Genomic DNA, 20,061 nt, shown 5'->3' with positions numbered 1-20,061 from the left:
ATGCATACTTTGCATTGTTTTCATATAATCACATAAATTCATACATATAATGTAAATGAAAAACATTGGTTTGAAAACTATATATTTGAAATATTCTAAAACTTAACCCGGTATAAGTACATGGCATGTGATTTTAGAAGAAAGACCCCTTAATTATCAATCTATTCAAGGTTTTAATTCTTTAAATTTGCTTTGATCTCCATCATACAAGATTGAAGGACATTCCTCATAATAAAGAAGAAAAAATAGTTTAGTAAATGTATATTTACTTGCCGATGAAAGAATAACTTTGATTAAACATTATCAAACAGGAAACAAACCGGATTCATTCAACCGATGAAAGAACTTCACATAGTTTTTACTCTATGTATTCATATCAAATCTTCTCCAATGCTGATAGTTACATTTCTCGAATCATTTTAATCATTTTAATCAAAAGAAAAAAAAACAATTAATATCGTACAATAAGTTATTTTCGGATTAAGATCAACATTAACACCGACCAGCAAAACAGTTGTTTTTAATTATTTTCCAGTGTCTTTATTAAACGTTTGCGAACTGTATTATTGGCGTGCTGCGTACAGCTTGCTCCTGTCTGCCGATCTGTCTCCCGGTACTGGCCACCTTCTGCCCCTGCTATTATCTTGTTGATTTTGAATCTCTACCCCCGACCGGACACGCCGACCGTGCATAAACGGTCCTTTTTTTCCTTTAACCGATTAAATATTATATTTATCTTTTCGCATTCATCGATCTCCGTCTGCTGGCTGTATTTGTATCTGTTTATTCTCCTTTCCCTTTCTCGTTGCCCTTGCTACCGTAATTCGAATAGTGGTTACATGAAAGTTGTAAGGTGTGTGTGTGTGTGTGTGTGTGTGTGTGGATGTTAAATTATGTTTACTACTTTTTACATCTCCCAGCGACATAGCGTCATCACTGTTACAGTTGCCTTGGAATGTATGCATTTCTGGTTTTTTGTTGGGCTCGACTTAGTGTTTAGCTAGTTTGCGCGAATGATCTGTTTAATATTTTTACATTGTTTTTGCTGCTCTAAATCATCCATAACACGATGAAACCAAAAAAAGCAGGTGCAAAATAGACCAGATGTTGTCATTTTCTTAAATGCTGGTTGTTGTTTTTTTTTTTGCTTCAATCTTGTTCTATTGCTCCTCAAACCTAACACGTTTATTACTTTCAAACAAGAGTTTGGAGTGTGTTTCAGGGGTAACACACTAAACCACCGTTACTGTGGGAATAGTCTATTCAGAACTCGTTCATAAATTATGTGGAATGCTTTCGTTGCGGGTACTACACGGAACCTAATGTAGTGCAACATTATGCTCTACCCTATGCAAGCCGCTTCTGATTAATACTTTACGCTGCTGCTGCTGCTGCTGCTACCGTGAATCTTATGTTTAGTTTCTACTTTAATGTTTTGTACAATAAAACTCCCCGTTGGTGGAGAAGTGCTTAAGCAAAAGTGAATCACCTTCCGATTAGATGATAATAAGGGAGGTTAGGGGGTACACATACATACAAGTCTTACATCGAACTCATCCCGACCCACACGCACATACACGCACATACATACACACACACAAACAAACAGCACAATCATACCACATTTACATTTACAAAGCATCCCACGATCAACTACATAAACGGAAAGGAAGATCACGGGACCTAACAACCCCCAGCGCTGGATCTAGGTGTGCCATGAGTGTGAAGCTTTGCGCAGCTTTCCATGCCCTCTGTTCGGCGGTGAAAACCGTCCTGCTTCCGATTTTTGCCTTTAACTGGCCGTGTAAAACTAACGTGTAATAAATTCGATTTTTCTTTCCCTTCCTCCACACGTGTCTGCTTCATCGGTCGAGCGTCGCCCCTAGCCCCGAAAGCCTCACACTGCTCCGTGCTAATGCCGCATATCGTCCTCCATTCGGCAGCGCTTCCGCTGGTTGCTTCCGGTGTCGACTAGATCCAAACTCTCGGAATCGGAATCCATCGGCTCGCTGCAGTCACCGTCACCGTCGCCGAGCTCTTCCTGTTTCCGCTTGGCCGTGGCCATCTCGGCCGCATGCTTCTTGCGCCACTTGGTGCGCCGATTCTGGAACCACACCTGGAATGACACGAAGGAAGGAAAAGATGTTTCTTTGTTAGCAACGGAATTTTCAAACTTGTTTAAGTATTTTTCATACAAAAATGTAAAAACCACCTTCTTAATTATTTTTTAATGTCCCTCACTTAAGATCCCTCCATTGCTTCGAGAGTCCGAAGCGGCCGGAAGTTTCAAACCCAACACTCCACGAAGAACCGGCAGCAATCAAGCGCGGCAATGACAAAAAAGCAATGACTCGCAGTTTCTTTACGCTTCTACGCTTTGCACTTCCCCGCCCTGAATGAACGATCATTATCGGCCTCATCAGCAGTGATGTTTTGATAATCCGCTTAGCGTACGGAGAGGAGAGCACACCAGCCGGCCGGCATATGTGTCATATTGCCGACAAGCGAGAAGGGGAGAAGGGACCGTGTTCTTACAACGATTCTTAGTTGATGCAGAAGGTATGATAAATCTCAACGATCAACGGATTTCGGTGAGTGTGTGTGTGCGTGAGTGTTCGTGTAAAGCCGTTCCAACGGACATAAAGAAGTCGAGTTCAACGCGGGGACAATTTGTACTTTGGATAAGGGAATTAAATTTTCGTAATATGATGCGTAAGCGTTTTTATAGCATAACAATATTCTTAAATTAAGAGAACGTGGTTAATGTTCACCACACAATTAAAAATTTAAATTATTCTGCAAACATTCCAGAACGTCTGCAACTTGTGATAAAAATTAAAATTAAATCCTTATAAAAAATTAAGTCAGTATTTACATATACATTAGTATTAGTATACATTAGTACTTAAAACAATCAAAATATGACATCGACCATCTTTGATTCACTATTGACAAACACAAACAGACACCGAAGCTGCCATTAATGCAACATTCATCGATCAATTGCAGACCGCAAAAGCATGTGAGCGTGCAACCGTAAGGGGAAAAAAACATGCGCACTTCCCAGAAAGAAAAAATAAAAACATAACCTCAAACTGCATCGGCGCAACGAATGCAACGCGCGCACAGTGCAATGTAAATAAATGCTCATTAATAATAAATTTTAGCCCATACCCATCCTCAAAAGAAATGGGGGAAAGGTGTCAGATGTTGATCCATTTCATCCGTTGTCCATGCAGCGAAATCAACCCTCCCCCCATCCCACAGCTCCACCCCACTGCCCATGGACAACATAACGCACAGCAAGCGTTCGTAATGACAGTGACAATCAGTTTGATCTATGCGCGTCGGGTGAAATGCCTTCACGGCTCGCCACACTACAGAGGTGTTGGCAGGTGTAAACCACCCCTATAGGAGTGTGTGTGTGTGCGTGTTACCAACACATGTTCTATTGGTGTGTGAAGACGAGCAACAACAACTACAAAAAAGAAGAGCGCAGCATAATTAATCATCATTTCATCCGCGGCGATGGAACGCGAAAGTAAGTACAACTGTGTGGGTTTGTGTGCAGAACATGGATGGAAACAGCGGAAACAGCAGCACTGCCACCGCCTAAGCCGGTCGATCGATTGACAGCGAAGCATTAGCGATCAAACAAGCGGAAACGTGGGTAAAAAGAGGAAAAAGAAAACATTAAAATACACAAACACACAAAAAAAGGAATGCCGCCAAAGCGGATTTCAATGAACAAATCGAAACAAACGCCTCCTGGTGGTGGGGCGGCTGGTGGGCAGCACGGCCCAATTGGCGATTGAACAACAGTTGGAGCGTTTGTATCGATTTTTTTAAGGGTAGCAGTTTCTACATTTTGAACACAGAGTAAACAATAATTAATTGATGATGCACATTTTTTGATAGCAAAAAGCTGAACAACGCAAAAAGGACAAAAAACAGGTAGGAACTTGTATGCAAATTTTATGCCACACTGTCTGCACATTTGTATAGCACAATGAATAGAAAATGTTTTAAAAACATTATAAAATTTAACTGACGTTCGTTTTTATTTTATTTTTCCATTCAATTAAATGTTACATAGTGTTTACATCCTTAAACAGACTATCTGATGCATAAACCCCACCATAGTGCATAGAAAACTCTTCAGCGAATAAGAATGAGAAGCGGTTTAATTTAATTAAACACGACATGCACAAAACGACACGCGCAACGAGCAATCGCCCAAGATAAGTGAGACACTCAGCGTGCGATAAGTAATTTACAGCAGCACACACACACGCACAGAGTAGGCCTTGCGAAAGGGTCACTTTACAGGCAGGCAGCACAAAATGGAGCCCACTACTTTGTTCATTTTGCAAAACAATCCTCTCAGTCCTCTAGACCTCAACAACAACAACAACAACACTTCTTCTCGGCACAAATTTTGTACAATGCACGGTACCCTCTCACCCCACAGAGAGAACACTCTTTTACGACCAAAAAGCGACCCCAACATAAACACTCGGCCTTTCGGGGAAAAACGGCCCAGCAGCGCTAGCAACCCGATCTATCTACCCGTTCTCCTCCCGGCCCAACCAAACGGAGTGATTGATTGCCCAGCCCCCCCACCCGGAAATGACACGTCTCGCGTATGATGTCTTGGTCGGTGTCCCTTTGGAAGGGAGGGTGTCGGGTTGTGAGATGAATGGGAAGGCCACACTTTTATGATTTAATCAAGTGCGATGCATCGCGTACATGGCGTAATGGGTTCCGTACAACGGTTTTGCGTAAAATGCCATACATGCTTGACCCTCTGGAGGGAGAACAACAACGGCAACAACAAGCCAGCCCGAACGGGGAGGAGAAAAACGAAGCGATGTTTAACACACAGACCCGGGCAAAAAATGCTTCCCATTCCTCAGCAGCAAAGCGATGTTCTTGGTCTTGCTGAACCGATGTTTGGGTCTTGCATCACTAAATTATTCCAACCTCACACTCACACCTCTCTCTCTCGCAAGCCTGGAATGTCTCCAACAAAGTAGCCTTGGGTCGGCAGCAGCAGCAGCAGCAGCACACACCATCATGGTGCAAACACTACTAATTTTCTTCCATTAAATCTAGATTATATCTTTCACCTTGGGAATTTGCTTGCCACTGGCGGCGTGAAGTGGGAAGAGAGAGAGAGAGAGAGAGAGAGCCCTTTCCTTCCTCTCCTTCTTCCCCCATCATCCCTGCACCGCAGCACAGCGTTCACAGGGAAGCTGTGTAAATGACCATTAGCAGAGATGGTTTCGATGTTTATGCTGCTTTGCGGTTGCAACGGGCAACGGAGATTCACCAACCGTGAAACCGGGCAGCGGTGGCGTCACACCGGCAACACCTAATTAGTATGCAATACTCGCAAATGACCAAGCACCAAGGTGTCGTTTCCGAAGCGACTGCCCCTAGCAGCACATCCTTACCGCAACGTGTATGTTTGCGTGTGTGTTTGTTTTAATTTACTAGCTGTAACACGTGCAATTATGTGTCGGACTGGACCCACTGGCCAACGCAAAAGAAACGAATCTCGGTGTATCCTTCCCAGCAGCCTTCCCAAACGGCACCGCGCCAATAAGCGCCATTTAGACGGCGCAAACAGTGCAAAAGCTGTGCTGTGGTAAACGTAAAAATAATGCAACTCATATCCTGATAGAAACATAACACATGCTGTTTGTATTTTTCCGATCTTTGTGAGCGAGTGTGTGAGTGTGTCTGTTTATTTCACGGAATGTTACCACACACACGGGGCTACTGAATGTCTTGCTTAGCTTTGCTGCACCGTTCTTGTGCAAAACGTCCAGCTTGGGATGGTTGTATTCCCCCTTGCATCCTTTCCCGCAAAACCCTTCACTAGTGGAGTGTATGGAGCACTGATTTATATTAATATAATCTTCCTTTCTCATTCCGATTGCTTTCGGTGGCAACAACGACAACGGCAAAAAAAGAAGTCGGGTCGAAGAAAGCGTACGGAACACACATGTGCCCGTCCAGCGCAAGCCCTAGCCACACACACACACACACACACCGTTGCGCCAATGTTACCATGCTTCTGGTCCGTAACAATGTTGAACACTGCAAAATATAATAATAAATACATCGAGCAAACAGACTGCTCCGGCCGTCTGCTGCTCTGCTCCCACCTAAAGCGAAAGAAAATCGAGCGGAAAAACGGAAGTACCCCACATTGGTGGGTGTGTGTGTGTGTGTTTCTGTATGACAACACTCTCTGTCCCGGGAAAACGGCACAGCACAGTTGATCATCGTTTTTGCCCGCTCCCGCTCGTAATTAAAGCTAATATAATTAATTTCCTTTTCTCCCATCCCCAAACACTGAATTTTGTTCCCGGACACGGCCACAAAACTGGCTCAAACAAATTGTTCTTGGAGGAGGATGGGCGCGTAAAACGAGTGAAAGCGCACGTGGATGAGGGCGGCTCATTACGATGGCGGATCATTTGCGCTGAAAGGTTTTACGGTGTAAGCGCGACGTAACGCGGGACACGATCATGGAGCGCCTTGCGGAAACAGCATAATTATTACTTTTAAATGTGTGTTTATTAATGAAGATTCATTAATAACCGTCAAGCGGTATTAATTGGGTTTGCGAAAGGGCTTCTACCGCTTCCAGCCGGGTGGTGGTGGGTGGCGCGTTGGTATGGTAAAGGTAAGGGTAAGAAAAAGGGTTGTTTGAGATGGTTGTTTGGTTAATGTTGAGCAGTTTGGGAAGGAAGCGTTATGGTGAGGGGACGGTTACAGTTTTACAGTTTGATGAGCTGTTTGGTCCCCCCCCCCCAGCACGGCTCAATGGCTTGGTTACCGATGGTTTATGGAATCGATTTATCAAAATACGTAGGATTGATTTAGAAGTGGGAAAATTATGATTTGAAATTATTTGAAGAAATTATGATGTTCATTTATTAAAGACATTAAAAATATGACATAAATGATTGAAGAGGAAAATAAAATCAATTGAAGCATTTTAAACCAAGCATAGAAGCATACAAAATATTCCTCCTTTCAAACTATAAGAAAAAAGACTCTAGAATAAGGCTTAAATATATAAAAAGAACAAATAAAACGCTACAGAGAGAAGATCAATAGCCAAACTCCAACCCATAACTGTTCCGATCAGACAAATCATTATCCATTATTGAGACCAATTGTAACACCCTTTAAGGCGGTTCAAATGCTATCATAAATCGCTCCACACACACATACACACAACCCACACTATTAAACGGGATAAAAGAGGGAAATACAGTTTCAAAAAAAAAAAATAGCGACGCTCGTAAAAGCAATTCCATTTAAATGAACAACAATTTACAGGAAATAGATGGAGCGCAACTACATCCGCTCCATGGTTCGTGTGTACGTGTGTCGTTTTTCTTCGCTTTTTATCGCTTTACGGTACCCTGCGCGACCCAGCGCATTGCAATTCGACCATTTCGGGCCCATAAATAGGATGCAATCTTTATGACCGTTCCTCATGGCCGTTCGGCCCTTTCTTCTTCGGCGCCCTGCTTTTGGCGAGCAGTGCGCAGCGGCTTTCCGCACAGTGACTGGTATGTCCGCTGGGTCCAATTTGCTTTCCTCGCGCATATCAGCACCTTTCTCGGGGGAATGCTATCAATTTAATGCAAACATGCTAACCCGCTGTGCCCCGCGAAAGGGGGGGGGGAGGGAGTGAGCCAGGGGGTAGTTTTCCCATTTATTCACCTTTCCCCTTTCTGCGCCCCGTCAAGCTTCGCTATCGTGTTTGGCTTCATTTCGAGCGTTTTATAGATCAGTTATGTGGTACAAATAGTGCAAAAAAAGCAGGATAAATGAATAGCAAGAAAAGGCACAAAAACATACACATAACAAACACACACACACCCGAAACGAATTGCTCTGGTACGGCGTGAAGTACAAGCATATGATGTTTGTGTGCATCTCGAGATCATGATGCAAGCCAGACATGAGCTGTCCCGTTTCTACCGCCGAACGACGCTCGTACACATACACACAGTGGCTTGTGTGGCTAGTGACAAGCAAAATAAGAAAGGAAAATAAAAATAAAACAAAAAACCATTAAACGATGACCAATGGCAAAATGGTTGTCATTCCGATGCAAGGATAAAGTGTATGAAAGCAACCAAACGAAACGAAACGAAACACAACACTAACAACTACGAGAGTGAGCCAAAAATATTGCCTTTTGTGTGCCAACCTCCCTTTCCCCCCCAATTGAAGGGCAAGCGTTTGGCCGAAGGACGCCCAGTGCAGTCCAATTTCGAGTGGTTTTATTTCTTCACTTTTCCGACTACCGAGCAAGCCGGCAGGCAGGCAGGCATGCGAACAAACACAACCATCTCAAATAGATGACTTCGAAAAAGGATGAACCCATTTGCTGCTATCGCGCCAGATCCCTCTTTCATTCAGCCTCAGCGGAAAGCGAACGAATGGGCTGCCGCTGCCGCTTTTCTTTGACCTCTCCTGGGTCGATTTTCCGTTGTTTCCCTGTCCGTGTCCATTTCAATTTATTCCGCTCGAAATTTCGATCAAGATATGCACCGAATTTTAATTGGTTTATTGCCCGCTTTTCTCGCACTTTCTCTCACCGTTCTTTCATTTCCCATTGGTGGTGGGTTTCATTATTTTTTTCCACTACGTTTACGCTTTACAAACACACCTCAACTGAACTCGATGGATTATCCTTAGCACCGCTCACGAGCAATGCTTCTTGTGCGCGTTATTGCACACCTTTCGAGTGCAATGCCACTGCCACTACTTTTGTAGAATCTCCTGCACCACTGTGCGACGTTTCGCTAATTGGTGTCTTGCCAGTTGTTTCTAAATCGTTTTTCATTTTTGTTAACGATGACTTATTCGATCACGATGCACGTTTTGTGCATGAATTTGCAATGGTAATGGGTTGTGTAGTCATGTTTCACAATGTATATAGTCAAAATATGACTTCCAGATATGGACAAGCACTTCTGGACGGGACATTAAACTGAATGGGGAGACTATCAACAGATTTATGTTCGATTTAGTCTCTCTATTCCATCTTTGAAGGTGTAGAATCGTTCGAAATATTTGTAATAATACATACAAGTACATTATTTAAGTGTTTACATATTGTTAAAGTAACCTTTTTAGCACCTTTCTGGAAAAGAAAATAAAAAACCAATTTATCACATTCTGCGTGCAGATTATTGCAACAGACATTGGGGGGTTTTTCTACGTGTCCATTTATTTTTTTTTATTTTATTTCAATTGGACATGGGACCCCGCACGCGCTCGACTTGCGATGATGATCTCCATTTTAATTACGGTAGCGTTTGTAACTTTTGTCCGATAAACGTTAAATGAAAACAAAACAATTCACCGCGCTCGCTGCATCGCGTGTAGGTGTATCTTTCCCCTGTACCACCTCGCCCAGCTCGAACTTACTAACTTCTCGAAGGATAAAAAGGAGAGACAAAAAAGTAATTATGACTTTTGTTTTATGAATTGCACCGAATGAGATTAAAAGTTGAAAATAAAATTAAAAGAAGAAAAAAAACACAGTTTGACCTCCCTCCATCCTGAAAAAGGGGTTGCAATGATAAACCATCCCAATTCGCAGCAGCACAGATAGTAGATTAAAAATTGTGCGTCTTATTCAGTCAGTACACAGCACAACAAAAAAAATCCTATAGGACTAGCAAAAAAAAATCACATCTTCATAACCCTTTTTTTCGTCTTCCACACTGAGGACTTTTTTATGAGTCTATCGTCATTGCGCCGTCTGACGCTGCGTTATCATTAGTTAGTCTTTTTCAACTCCCCTCGCGCGTGTGTAAAGTGTCCACTGGGCCTTCATTTCATTTTTTTGTTGGTCTTGCTACTGCTCAGTTTAACTCACTTAATAGCGCCCGGTATCTAATAAAACAAAAGGATTTGCAGTAGAAGTCACCATCGGGTGCCATCGTGAAACAAATTATGACTACCGAAAGGCAGACAGCACAATAAAAGGACATCTAACACCAAAGAAGGACGCTGCACAGTTGGACGAATTTTAATTAAAACACTTCCACCTTCGGTTTCCCCTTCCCACATGCTGGCAAGTGGACACACTGCCAGTGACCGCTGTGTTGGTTGACATCCATCGGGTGACCTCCGGGGATTGAAGATTGTGGCTTTCCGCGGATGCTCAGAGCGGGACTGCCAACAAAAGACTCTGTTTGTCTTTCGGCTCAAGAAGTCTTGAGTGGTCGGGTGAAAGTGTGCCGCCACACTAGCGTTTGAAGGCCACACTTTCTACCGGGGTGGGTACGGTGCAAACCTCAGCTTTGTGGTTTCGATAGTTTGGGAGGTTTGGAAGGTAATTAGAAACCAATAATCCGCCCGATATGCTAATAGAACTGTTGTGGTCTAATACGCGACAATGTTTGCGCCAACAATCAAGCAGCCATTTCGTGCCATACAGAGCATTGTAAAGAGGATAATGAGTTCCACCTCTTAGTCCACCAATCGATTGAGAGCAATGAGTTTGACACAAGAATATTACAAATTTCTAGTAATGCATATTTGAAGAATGTATTTATGAATTTTGTTATGTATTTTTTATTTCTTACACAAATGTATTGACTGTTTTTGAGCTCATAAGCTTAACAATCAACCCAAAAATAAAGAGAAGCAATTAAAATAATTTATGATAAAATGTCAAAAATCATTATGAAACCCCCTTAATGGTATTAAGGCCACTTTAGCTTTTATTTACATTCTTTGACTATATCCAAACCATACAGGATTTATCAAGCCAGCTCTTCACCACAAGCAAATATCTAAAGCAGAAAAAAAAACATAAACATGAAAACAGACAATTTCAAACATTGAAATGAGATTGCATGGAAAGGAAAAGAGACTTTCACTCATAAGCAAGCTAGAGCATCCCTGCAATAATCTTAAATCCATAATGATCCTGAGCTTATGCTTTTACTACAACTCCTTGTCACTTAGTACTTCTTTATACCATGCAATCCTAAAACTGTCGTCCGTTGAACTTGTTTCAAATCCTTACCATTTGAATTACCTTTGTATGTTTTAAATGCCTTTAAATTATTAAAAGCGAAATATAACATTAAATTCCACCATGATCGATCTACCATTTTGTTTGCCATTGCCATCGCAGACACAGGCAAGGGAAGATTTGAACATAGTTACAAATCTGCCCTCCACTTACAATCACTACAAACACAATGGCAGCCCCATCTCCACCACTTCATCGTGCTATTTATTGCCACCCAATAACACGAAAATAAAACAATCCCCCTTCAACTGTAAACATTTGGCATTTCGGTACGATGTTCCAGGCGTGATTGCTACCAAAAAGGGGGACCACATTTCCTTCCACACTGACGCCCCAACGCTCACACATACATCTACAAATCAATTCCTCTGCTTAGTACTACGGCTAGCGCGGCAAAGGACTCTTGCCACTACCGCAATACGCCTCAAGCATCCCGGAAGAAAGTGCCCCTGTAGGAAAGTGCCTTTTCCTTCCCATTCACCCCCCCACCCACCCCAATTTGCTCGGTAGGGTGTGCGCGTGCTCACACTTGTAAAACATCGCCAATCTTACACACTTTGGGCACTGCTGCCGCTTCTTTGTACAACATCCTGTCTACATCCTGTCTTGACACATCTTCCCCCAACATCAAAACCGCGCGGGGATGCAGAAGTTGACGCCGCTGGAATGGCGGGTGTTCGCATTTCGACTTCGGATTCTTCACCCGCTGGTGCGGGATTATTTTCCGGCCCGCAGCTTTCTTACATCCCGCTCGCACACCCGCTAGCACACCCGCAAATCGGTCTCCTTATTCGGGTCGTTCTTCTCCCGCGCGGTGAAAGAAATCGCGCGGGCGCATAACGTCACTGTGAAACGTCTAACGCTTCTGCTGCTGTTGTTCCTTCGAATGCTTCTTCTGCTGTGGCAGACCACCACCCGCTGCGAAAAGGGCGTGCGCTGCACGGAATTGATGAACATTTTCATCCCGTACGGAGAAGGGAGGGAAAACAGGCCTCCGACTATCAACTTGGTGTGCTTCTGCGTTTTTCTACCCCGTAATGATGTGATAAGGATGAAGAGCCCGGCCTTAGTTGGAATTATCTGCTGTTATTTTGGGTGCTGGACGCTCAAGATGGAGTCACTTGCAATCTTCATTTCTTGACACATGTACAGCCTACTTCATAATATTATTGAAATGTAATACTATTGGCTATTACTAAAAGACACACATTTTTGATTTTTTGTTGTCTTATTTCAACACATTTTAAATAATAACGCACATCAAATTCATTCTTTCAATTCACAATGTCGATACAAAACGATTTTCGGGAAAAGGCAGCTGACGTTCGTTGCATAATTTGTCGATGCGATTTGCTTGCGAGACCATCCCAGCATGAATAAATTGCCTAACATCAAGCAAACGTGGTGCCTGCTATCAAAAATGATTGTACTGTAAAGGGGCGACTGACTGTTAAGCTTCGTTTATTTATGATTCAATTTAAATCTGAATCAATATGTCTCTAGAACAATAGTGTCATTGAGAACAAGAAGAAGGTTTTCATTCAATGCTAATACTTTTATAAATCTGTTACATGTAAAGCTTTTTGTTCAAGAACATATACCAACTTTGTGTTACTCGTTAAACTTCGTTTTTACAATTTAAGAAAGCCCCAATTTTTATCAAACTTTCCGTTGCATATGGCTCAAAATCATTTCGCTCCATCAAACTCCCACCGAAGAAGCTAATTTTGGGGAAATAAAGCTAAAACTTTTCTCTCCCAATCGCTTTCAAGGACACCCTCCAGGGGCCATAATGTTGGCCATCCTCACTTAACCACCTCCCACGAGTGTCCCACGAGAGCAAGTGAGCGCGCAACAAAATTAGTTCCCCCCGAACCGAAAAAAAAAACCGATGAAATGTAATTGAAAAGATAGAAAGTTTTTCTCCCTTGCCGGCATTACCATCAACCACCAACCGCCGCCCGCAACATCCGCAAGCTCATCATCATCTTCATCGTTTTTGTCTGCTGGAGCATTTTTAAACACAATATAATGTACCGATCCCCCCGTGCCGGTAGGAGCGCTCGAAAGCCATCACAAAGTGTGTCTCTGTGTGTGTGTGTGTGTTTGCTGGCAGTTCGAAAGACGGCAAATACGATATCACTCTCTGGGGGGACATGAAACAGCTTACCGCAAACAAACGCAATGTAGAAAATGTGCTCCTCAATTCAATGACCGTCCCAGTTAACACACATCCGTGCGGCTTCTATGCTGCGGTTTTGTGTCCACGCTTCGAGCGATAAAAAGCCAATTTTAAAACATTGACTTTTTATTGCCACCAAGAGAGAGAGAGAGAGAGAGAGAGAGAGAGGAGGCGCGTGTTGTCCTGTTAGCATCCGTCGGTTCGGCTCTGGTCCTGGTTCACGCTTTGATGCTAATCTCTCCACACAATGGTTTAGGATAAATGTCTTCCCACCCGAAGATAAACGTGGGTTTGTTTCACCCGCCAGCACCGTGTGCACGAAATTGGGCGAGGGACTATCAGCTCGCTAATAAATCGTTGGTTGCCCTCTGTTTCCCGTACCCCATTTGCAGACGCCGTGGCCGCCGTGGCTGTTTGTCGTTGATGTACAGGTCGGTTTGTTACACTGTTTTAAAGCGTGTGACAAAACCTCGGCTTTAGTGAACAACAACGACCCGTAGCGACAAAAAACAAGAGAATATTGCACCAAAACACCACACCATCGGGCAGGCAATCGGGTAAAGCGATCGGTTTAAACATAATTTCAACACTGTTATCCGGGCTTAACGCATTTTAAAATAACAACATTGACACGCGCCAAGCGCAGGGTGAAGCTCTATCGACTCGCAGGGCCGGCTGCGCAAAGTACCACGTGTTAACGAGATAGACACGCGCCATTCGGATTGTGTGTGCGGACACATTGCCGCAAACATAATGTTGGCAAATTAAGAAGGCTAGAAAATGGCATGTAATCTCTCGTTTGCCTAAACAAAAAAAAACACATGCCATGTAAAATTTAAAAGATGCATAACGAACAACTCTCGCACGTACTGATAGCACAGATTTTTAGTTGCATCGTAAATTCTATGCTTCCAGTGGGTTTCGTTTTTTTGTACGCTACGGAGCGCTTTCCCTACCAAAACCATGGCTTGCTCATTCGGACATTAAACCAGCACTGTCGCCATTTCCCACCAAAAAAGTACGGCAAGCACATGATGTCAAACGGTTGATGTCCACGACCACGCTGCTGTCCATTTGGCAGAACAGTCGCAATGGCAAACGACGCCAAAGATGATATTGAACACGATGATAAGGTTGATTATTATTTTCCCCGAGCCAGCTTGTGTCCCTTCGAAAACCAAGGACCAAGGCACAAAAACAGACTCGACCGTAGCGAAACTTCATACATTCAACTGTCCATGGGTGTGTGTGTGTGTGTGTGTGTGTGAGTGTGCGCTCAAAATGCACGGGTTTCCCTCCCTTCCGAGAACGAATCGGAGCAGCTAGAGATGACCATTTTTGGGCCAAAGGTACAGCCAATGCGCGCGCGATTCCATTACGTCCGGAGGGGAGAGGTGGGCATGATTCTGCCCCTAATGACGAGTACGACTACTAATGATCTCGCCCGTTTTCTGGCTATCTTTGACGACTGGCTGGCGACCGTCCACTTGCTGGACGCAATGGTCAATCGTGCACTGGTGGGTAATGTTGCCAGTAGATGTGGAATTCTTTAGCTACGGTTCATCCTTAACGCCAATGGAAACGGTTGTCCTGCGATGCAGTGAGCACTCGAATGACGGGACCGCGCATCGAATTTGGTTTTCCCATTTCGGTCAGAAGCACTGTCACCGAACCATTTGGGGCACACGCTTGTGACGTTCGCACCCTCAGGACGAACCTAATTATTGTGTGAAAGAGGGCTTTTTCGCCCAGTTTGGTGGACAATGCTTCAACCAGATTTAGAGATCTGGCCCAACAGTGCGCTTCGAAGTGGGATCATTCCACGGAGTGTACACTAAATGATTATCTTGTGGTGGTAGCTCGATGTCGCGCTGAACGACGTTCCGAGTTGCTGGGAGTTGCCCATTGGAATAAGCCATTCAGACAGTGGGCTGGCCAGTTGAAGGAAAAACGGCGACCGTTCTTTAGCGTTGGGTGTCCGTTGGAAGGTTTTGAATATTGATTGAATTTTATTGAGTACGCCGGGAGACTTTCTCGGAGTCACGCGAAACCCGACCCAAAACCGAGACGTGGCGTGTGTCTGAGTTGGGGTGAGTGTCTGGATAGTGTGATTTATGGTTTTTGATGCCGATGAGTGTCCCGAGTGACGAAAAGGCGATGATCATTATCTACTTCATCGCTGGCGGTAGTCGATAATCGGTATTGATGAAAGCGTTTATGAGCTGTCTTATCGCACGTCAAGTGAGTTTGTTTTTCTCCAATATCTGCGACGTAATATTACAGTGCGTATATAATGCTGTTAAAGTACACGAGAGCACTTCTATCATTGATTTGCAAAACAATCTCATCGCTGATCACTTCATTATTCTTAATTAAAACATTACAGCTTGTGCGGAATTACAAACTCACATTCCTCGCCAGTTTCCCGCTATCTCACTCTCTCTCTGGGCTCTCTTTGGTATGACGCATCCCAACTACATCAAGCATTGCTTCCATCTCGACAACCTCGCTCAACCTAATTCAATTGACTTTTCCGTCTAATTCGATTACGAACCTTGAAAAATCACTTCCGCAAAACCCTTCGGGGCTAACCGGGACGACGAGAGGGCACTTTTCACATTCCGCACCATTAAGCGGCACCCACGGCACCCCTAGGCAACTGTCCTACAGTTTCTTCCGGAGTATCAATTTAATAAAGGAAGCGTTTAGCCAAATTAAATGTCACCCTTCTTCCTTTTGTATGGTGCGCGTCCGATTCTGTGCAGCTCGGTTCGGCTGCATGCATGCATGAGCTCGATCCCGGTTGCGCCGTGTGGACCTGCTGTCGTGTCCCACAGAACACAGAAACTCGCACACAGGATACAGTAAGCTGTCAATACTTTCACGAGCCTCACATGGCAGCCAACTGGCCGTGCCAAAGGGCGATTTACACCCCGGGTTTGGGGTTTTCCGATGCTCCGATGGAAAACGGCGCAAAATGGCACACAGCAAAGGCAAACACAAATCGCACACAAGTTCGTCCCCTGCGATTTTCCTTGTCGCAAAGGATTTTCCTCTCTTTTTTTTGTCTCTTCCTTGGTTGGATCATAAGAGAAAAGCCACCACGGCAACAACCGTACAACCCTCGCGGCCGTCGTGTTGAATCGGTCTGTTTGTATGTCATAAATTAAAAACGATTTATCGGAAATTAGGGCGCTAACATGGAGGGATGGAGGAGAGCGACAAGCATTCGCATTCGGTCGGTGAAAGTGCGCCGGGCTCTTAGGCGAGATTGAGACACGGTCTCGTAGCATGGTGCAGAACGATTGTGCAAATAGAATCCTTTTCATCTACTTAATTAAACACACACACACACTCTCGGGGCATGCGAGCCATCGCAAATGGAGCACGATAGAGACCAACCAGAGCGAGTTGACGATCGGCGATTCGGCTTGCAATTGGCAAAGATCAACTCACAATGGCTTCGGTTTCGTCGATGGCTGTGTGTATGCCCATCGTGGGCAAATAGTTTAATCATTATTTATGAGTAAGTTGATTTCTTTATCCTTTTGCTTCGCTGTTGCGTGCAGACCATCTGGTGGTGGAAAGCGTCTCGGACACAGCAGTCGCACACAACGGCGAGCAGTCCTGTCCGCGCGAGCTATTAATTCTGGACGATTGTTTAGATAAAGCTTCAACCGTACCAGCCATTTATTGCCCATTGTACACAGTGAATAGAATTTATTAGAATCGTTCGCACAGCCAAACACGTTCTGTGATTTATTCGATAAATGCAAAAAAAAGTGTTTTTTCCAGAATCAAACGCAAACAATGTAAAGATGTTTTGTTTTAGAACTAAAAAGAGTATTTTTTTTTTTCATTTTATGGTTCACTTTTCTATCCCGCACTGTTCAAAATGAATCACTTACAATATCAAACGCTTCTAGTACGACGATTTCCACAGTCAGCCACCTCACCTACATCATAAGCCATTCCCACCAAATGTAGGTACAATTTCATACATTCATCCATTGCCAACGCGTATCCAAACGAACCAAACGGCAACCTCTTTTCCGCCTCCGTGCGGCGACAAATGTATTCGGGAAAGTCAACTCTTGCGCCTTTCTAAACGAAACTGATTGCTGTTCTTCGTATGCTCCTCTCACCTTCCTCTCCTCACTTGAAACTATTTACATAAATGCTTACAAAGTGCTTTGAGCAAAGCACATTTCCAGCACATTGCATGCGCCCACAGGATGCACCACAGAAGGAGAGGGAAAAATGGCTCGCGGGCGCTTGTGGCGCACGGCAAATGGGACAAAGTTCGTTCTGGACGGTTTTATTGAAACCGATCGATCTGCTGCTGCACCGGTGTAACATTTGCACCACTGCACCATTGTGATACGAAACAGACGCGGATTGCGGAAGAGAAAAATTATTTATTGCAGCACAAAACAGAACGCCACTTTGTTCGCCACTGACACTTTTTTTCGGGGTGTTCTTTTACGGGGCGTTACCATCGGTGCATAATGTGATGGATTAGAAATAAAAAAGGATAAAAAAGGAAGGTTTAGAACACTTGTTAAAGCCCGTAACAATATAATCTTAGCGTGTAGATACAAAAAAAATCTGAGCATACAAAATACACCCAAATCGATCATAGTGAAAGGCTTTTTCAATTATTATTCCCCAGCCAATATTATGTTTTCCCTTCATTTTGGCTTGTCACAGCAACAGTGACGGGGAAAAAAACCCCAGAACTGTAGAATTAATAAGGACAGAGCAATAGACACTTTCACAGTGTCATAGAAAAAAACATAATATAAAAAACAACACAACTAAAGCTCCCAAGCTGCCGAGCGGTACTACTAACGAGGCTTAAATTGAATTCTGCATTCTAATATTCAAGATTTATGTGGAATTATTTCCGGATTATGAACGCATATGTTACAATAAACACCCTCTCCCGACGATGATGATGCTGCTGCTGATGATGATGCGCCGTCCGGCCTGAACAGTGATGGAAAGCGAGGGGAGAGCAGGGCAAAAGCATAATGCGTACAGGCACACACACACACACACACAAAGTGAGCAACACAAATCCTATCCCATCGTCCTTAACACCATTCCAGAACGTTGGGCTCGATAGAGCTCGTGAGCATTAGGTGAAAAATGTTACTTTATTATTTTACTCCTTCTCACTCTCTCGTATTCTCTCTCTCTCTCCCACTCTGGCTTGTTCCAACAATTTTCCTTCTTTTTCTAGGCCATTAAGAACCTATGTTTTTCCTTCCGCGATGAAATGTTGCCTTCACCTTCACATCCATCTAAACTTTGCTTGAAAACAGCACAAAACAACAAAAAACGAACACACTAACACGGACACACACACTTTCATCAGCTGTTCCAGTGGGCCTGGATGTTTACCGCCTTCTCCCGGATGGTTTGTACAAATTTTCTGAGCATCATCATTAATATCAGCCCTTCGTTGGCAACATAATCGCCGTCATAATATCGCCTCCTCCATCTCACAACGTCACCGGCACATGGGGTCAAGCAGGGCAAGTAAACGACCTTGCCACAAGCGACCGCACTTGCGATCCCGAGGGATGCTGTGGAAACGGTCATAAGGTGGAGGGAGAAGGAATAATTATTAAAAGTTTTAATACACAATTTACAAATTTTAATTTTCAACTGCACCAACCGGGGCCGGGGAAACTCGTCAGGCGGAGCTGTGCGGGATTGTTAAACAACCGATCGAGTATTGTGTGTGTTTTTTTTGCACTAGGTCCTTTTCAAGCAAAGGGACAGCCATGGAGACAGGACCGAAGCCGTTGTCATGCAAAGATTGTGTTATTGGTGTTCTTCAGTACGGTTTCTGCGCCCTTGCCGGCGCCTTCATTAGCAACGTAATGGGTTTCCTTGTACTCGATATTGTTTTTGACATCGCTTCTCATCGCTTTGATGGCGAGTGATTGTAATAAATTTCATTCACCTAACCGCTTGTTAGCTGCTCACTCGAACCCATAAACAGGTTGATTATGGTGCGCATACCGATCGTTAAAATATGGCGCCTGGCTTTTCAGGGCCACAGAGCTGTTTATTAAGGTGGAAAGAATTTTAATTATTTGTTTACAGCGTGACACAATTTTAATTGCCGAGCAATAAAGCGTGCAATTTTGCACGAGAGTGTGTGTGTGTGTATGTATGTGAGGGAGAGTGTGTCCTGCATTTTTCGATGTATCCTGCTAAATGGATTTCGCTTTCTAACACTGGGCGTATCAATGTGTTCGCAATAAACCCTAGTCGACGCTCATAAATTACCTTCAGTTGGCAATGTAAATGGAAAGCACACACACACAGAATGGCTTCGAGGAAAACAAATCGGACTCAATCAATGATCCCCCTTTTGCACCGCTTCACATTTACAGCAACACCCGAGTAGGAAGGGGAGAGTAGGCACTCATGACTTTTCATTTCAATTCCCAGCTTTTATCGGCCAATGGCTAATCGCAGTAAAAGAGCGTAGGCTTAAAGGGCCCGACAGCCGTCACCATATGGTGACCGATTAACATTGCTGCTGCGGCATATCGTCACCTCATCAATTTTGCACCGAACGGTAATGTACAACGCATTGGAGACCGTTTTTGGTACGTAATATAGGTGAATAAAGTTTACAACTTTTGATGATTTTCGTTTTTGCTTTTATCAATTCATTTACTTACAATGCAGTCAAGCGAATGAACAACCAGTCTTGGAAATCCTACATTTAATCAGAGTAAAATAATCATAAGCAAAGGCATCGCTAGCG

The 20,061-nt window shown here is 43.8% G+C and overlaps 1 protein-coding gene across 1 annotated transcript in view; it reads right to left on the bottom strand.

The window, feature by feature from the left end:
- Positions 1-514: 514 nt before the first annotated feature.
- The window catches only part of LOC121590241 (homeobox protein abdominal-A), a gene marked incomplete at its 5' end in the record, with an annotated part of 43,073 nt that continues 23,526 nt past the window's right edge, over positions 515-20,061 (bottom strand). Inside the window, one exon of the mRNA XM_041909724.1 lies at positions 515-2,116. Within this exon, the coding sequence (XP_041765658.1) occupies positions 1,913-2,116 (204 nt within the window). The remainder of the gene's footprint in view (positions 2,117-20,061) is intronic.

Source organism: Anopheles merus, chromosome 2R, assembly GCF_017562075.2.
Source record: "Anopheles merus strain MAF chromosome 2R, AmerM5.1, whole genome shotgun sequence".
In the NCBI taxonomy this organism is placed as follows: domain Eukaryota; kingdom Metazoa; phylum Arthropoda; class Insecta; order Diptera; family Culicidae; genus Anopheles; species Anopheles merus.
Note: the sequence above shows the minus strand (reverse complement) of the source record. Positions and strands in the feature narration are given on the sequence as shown.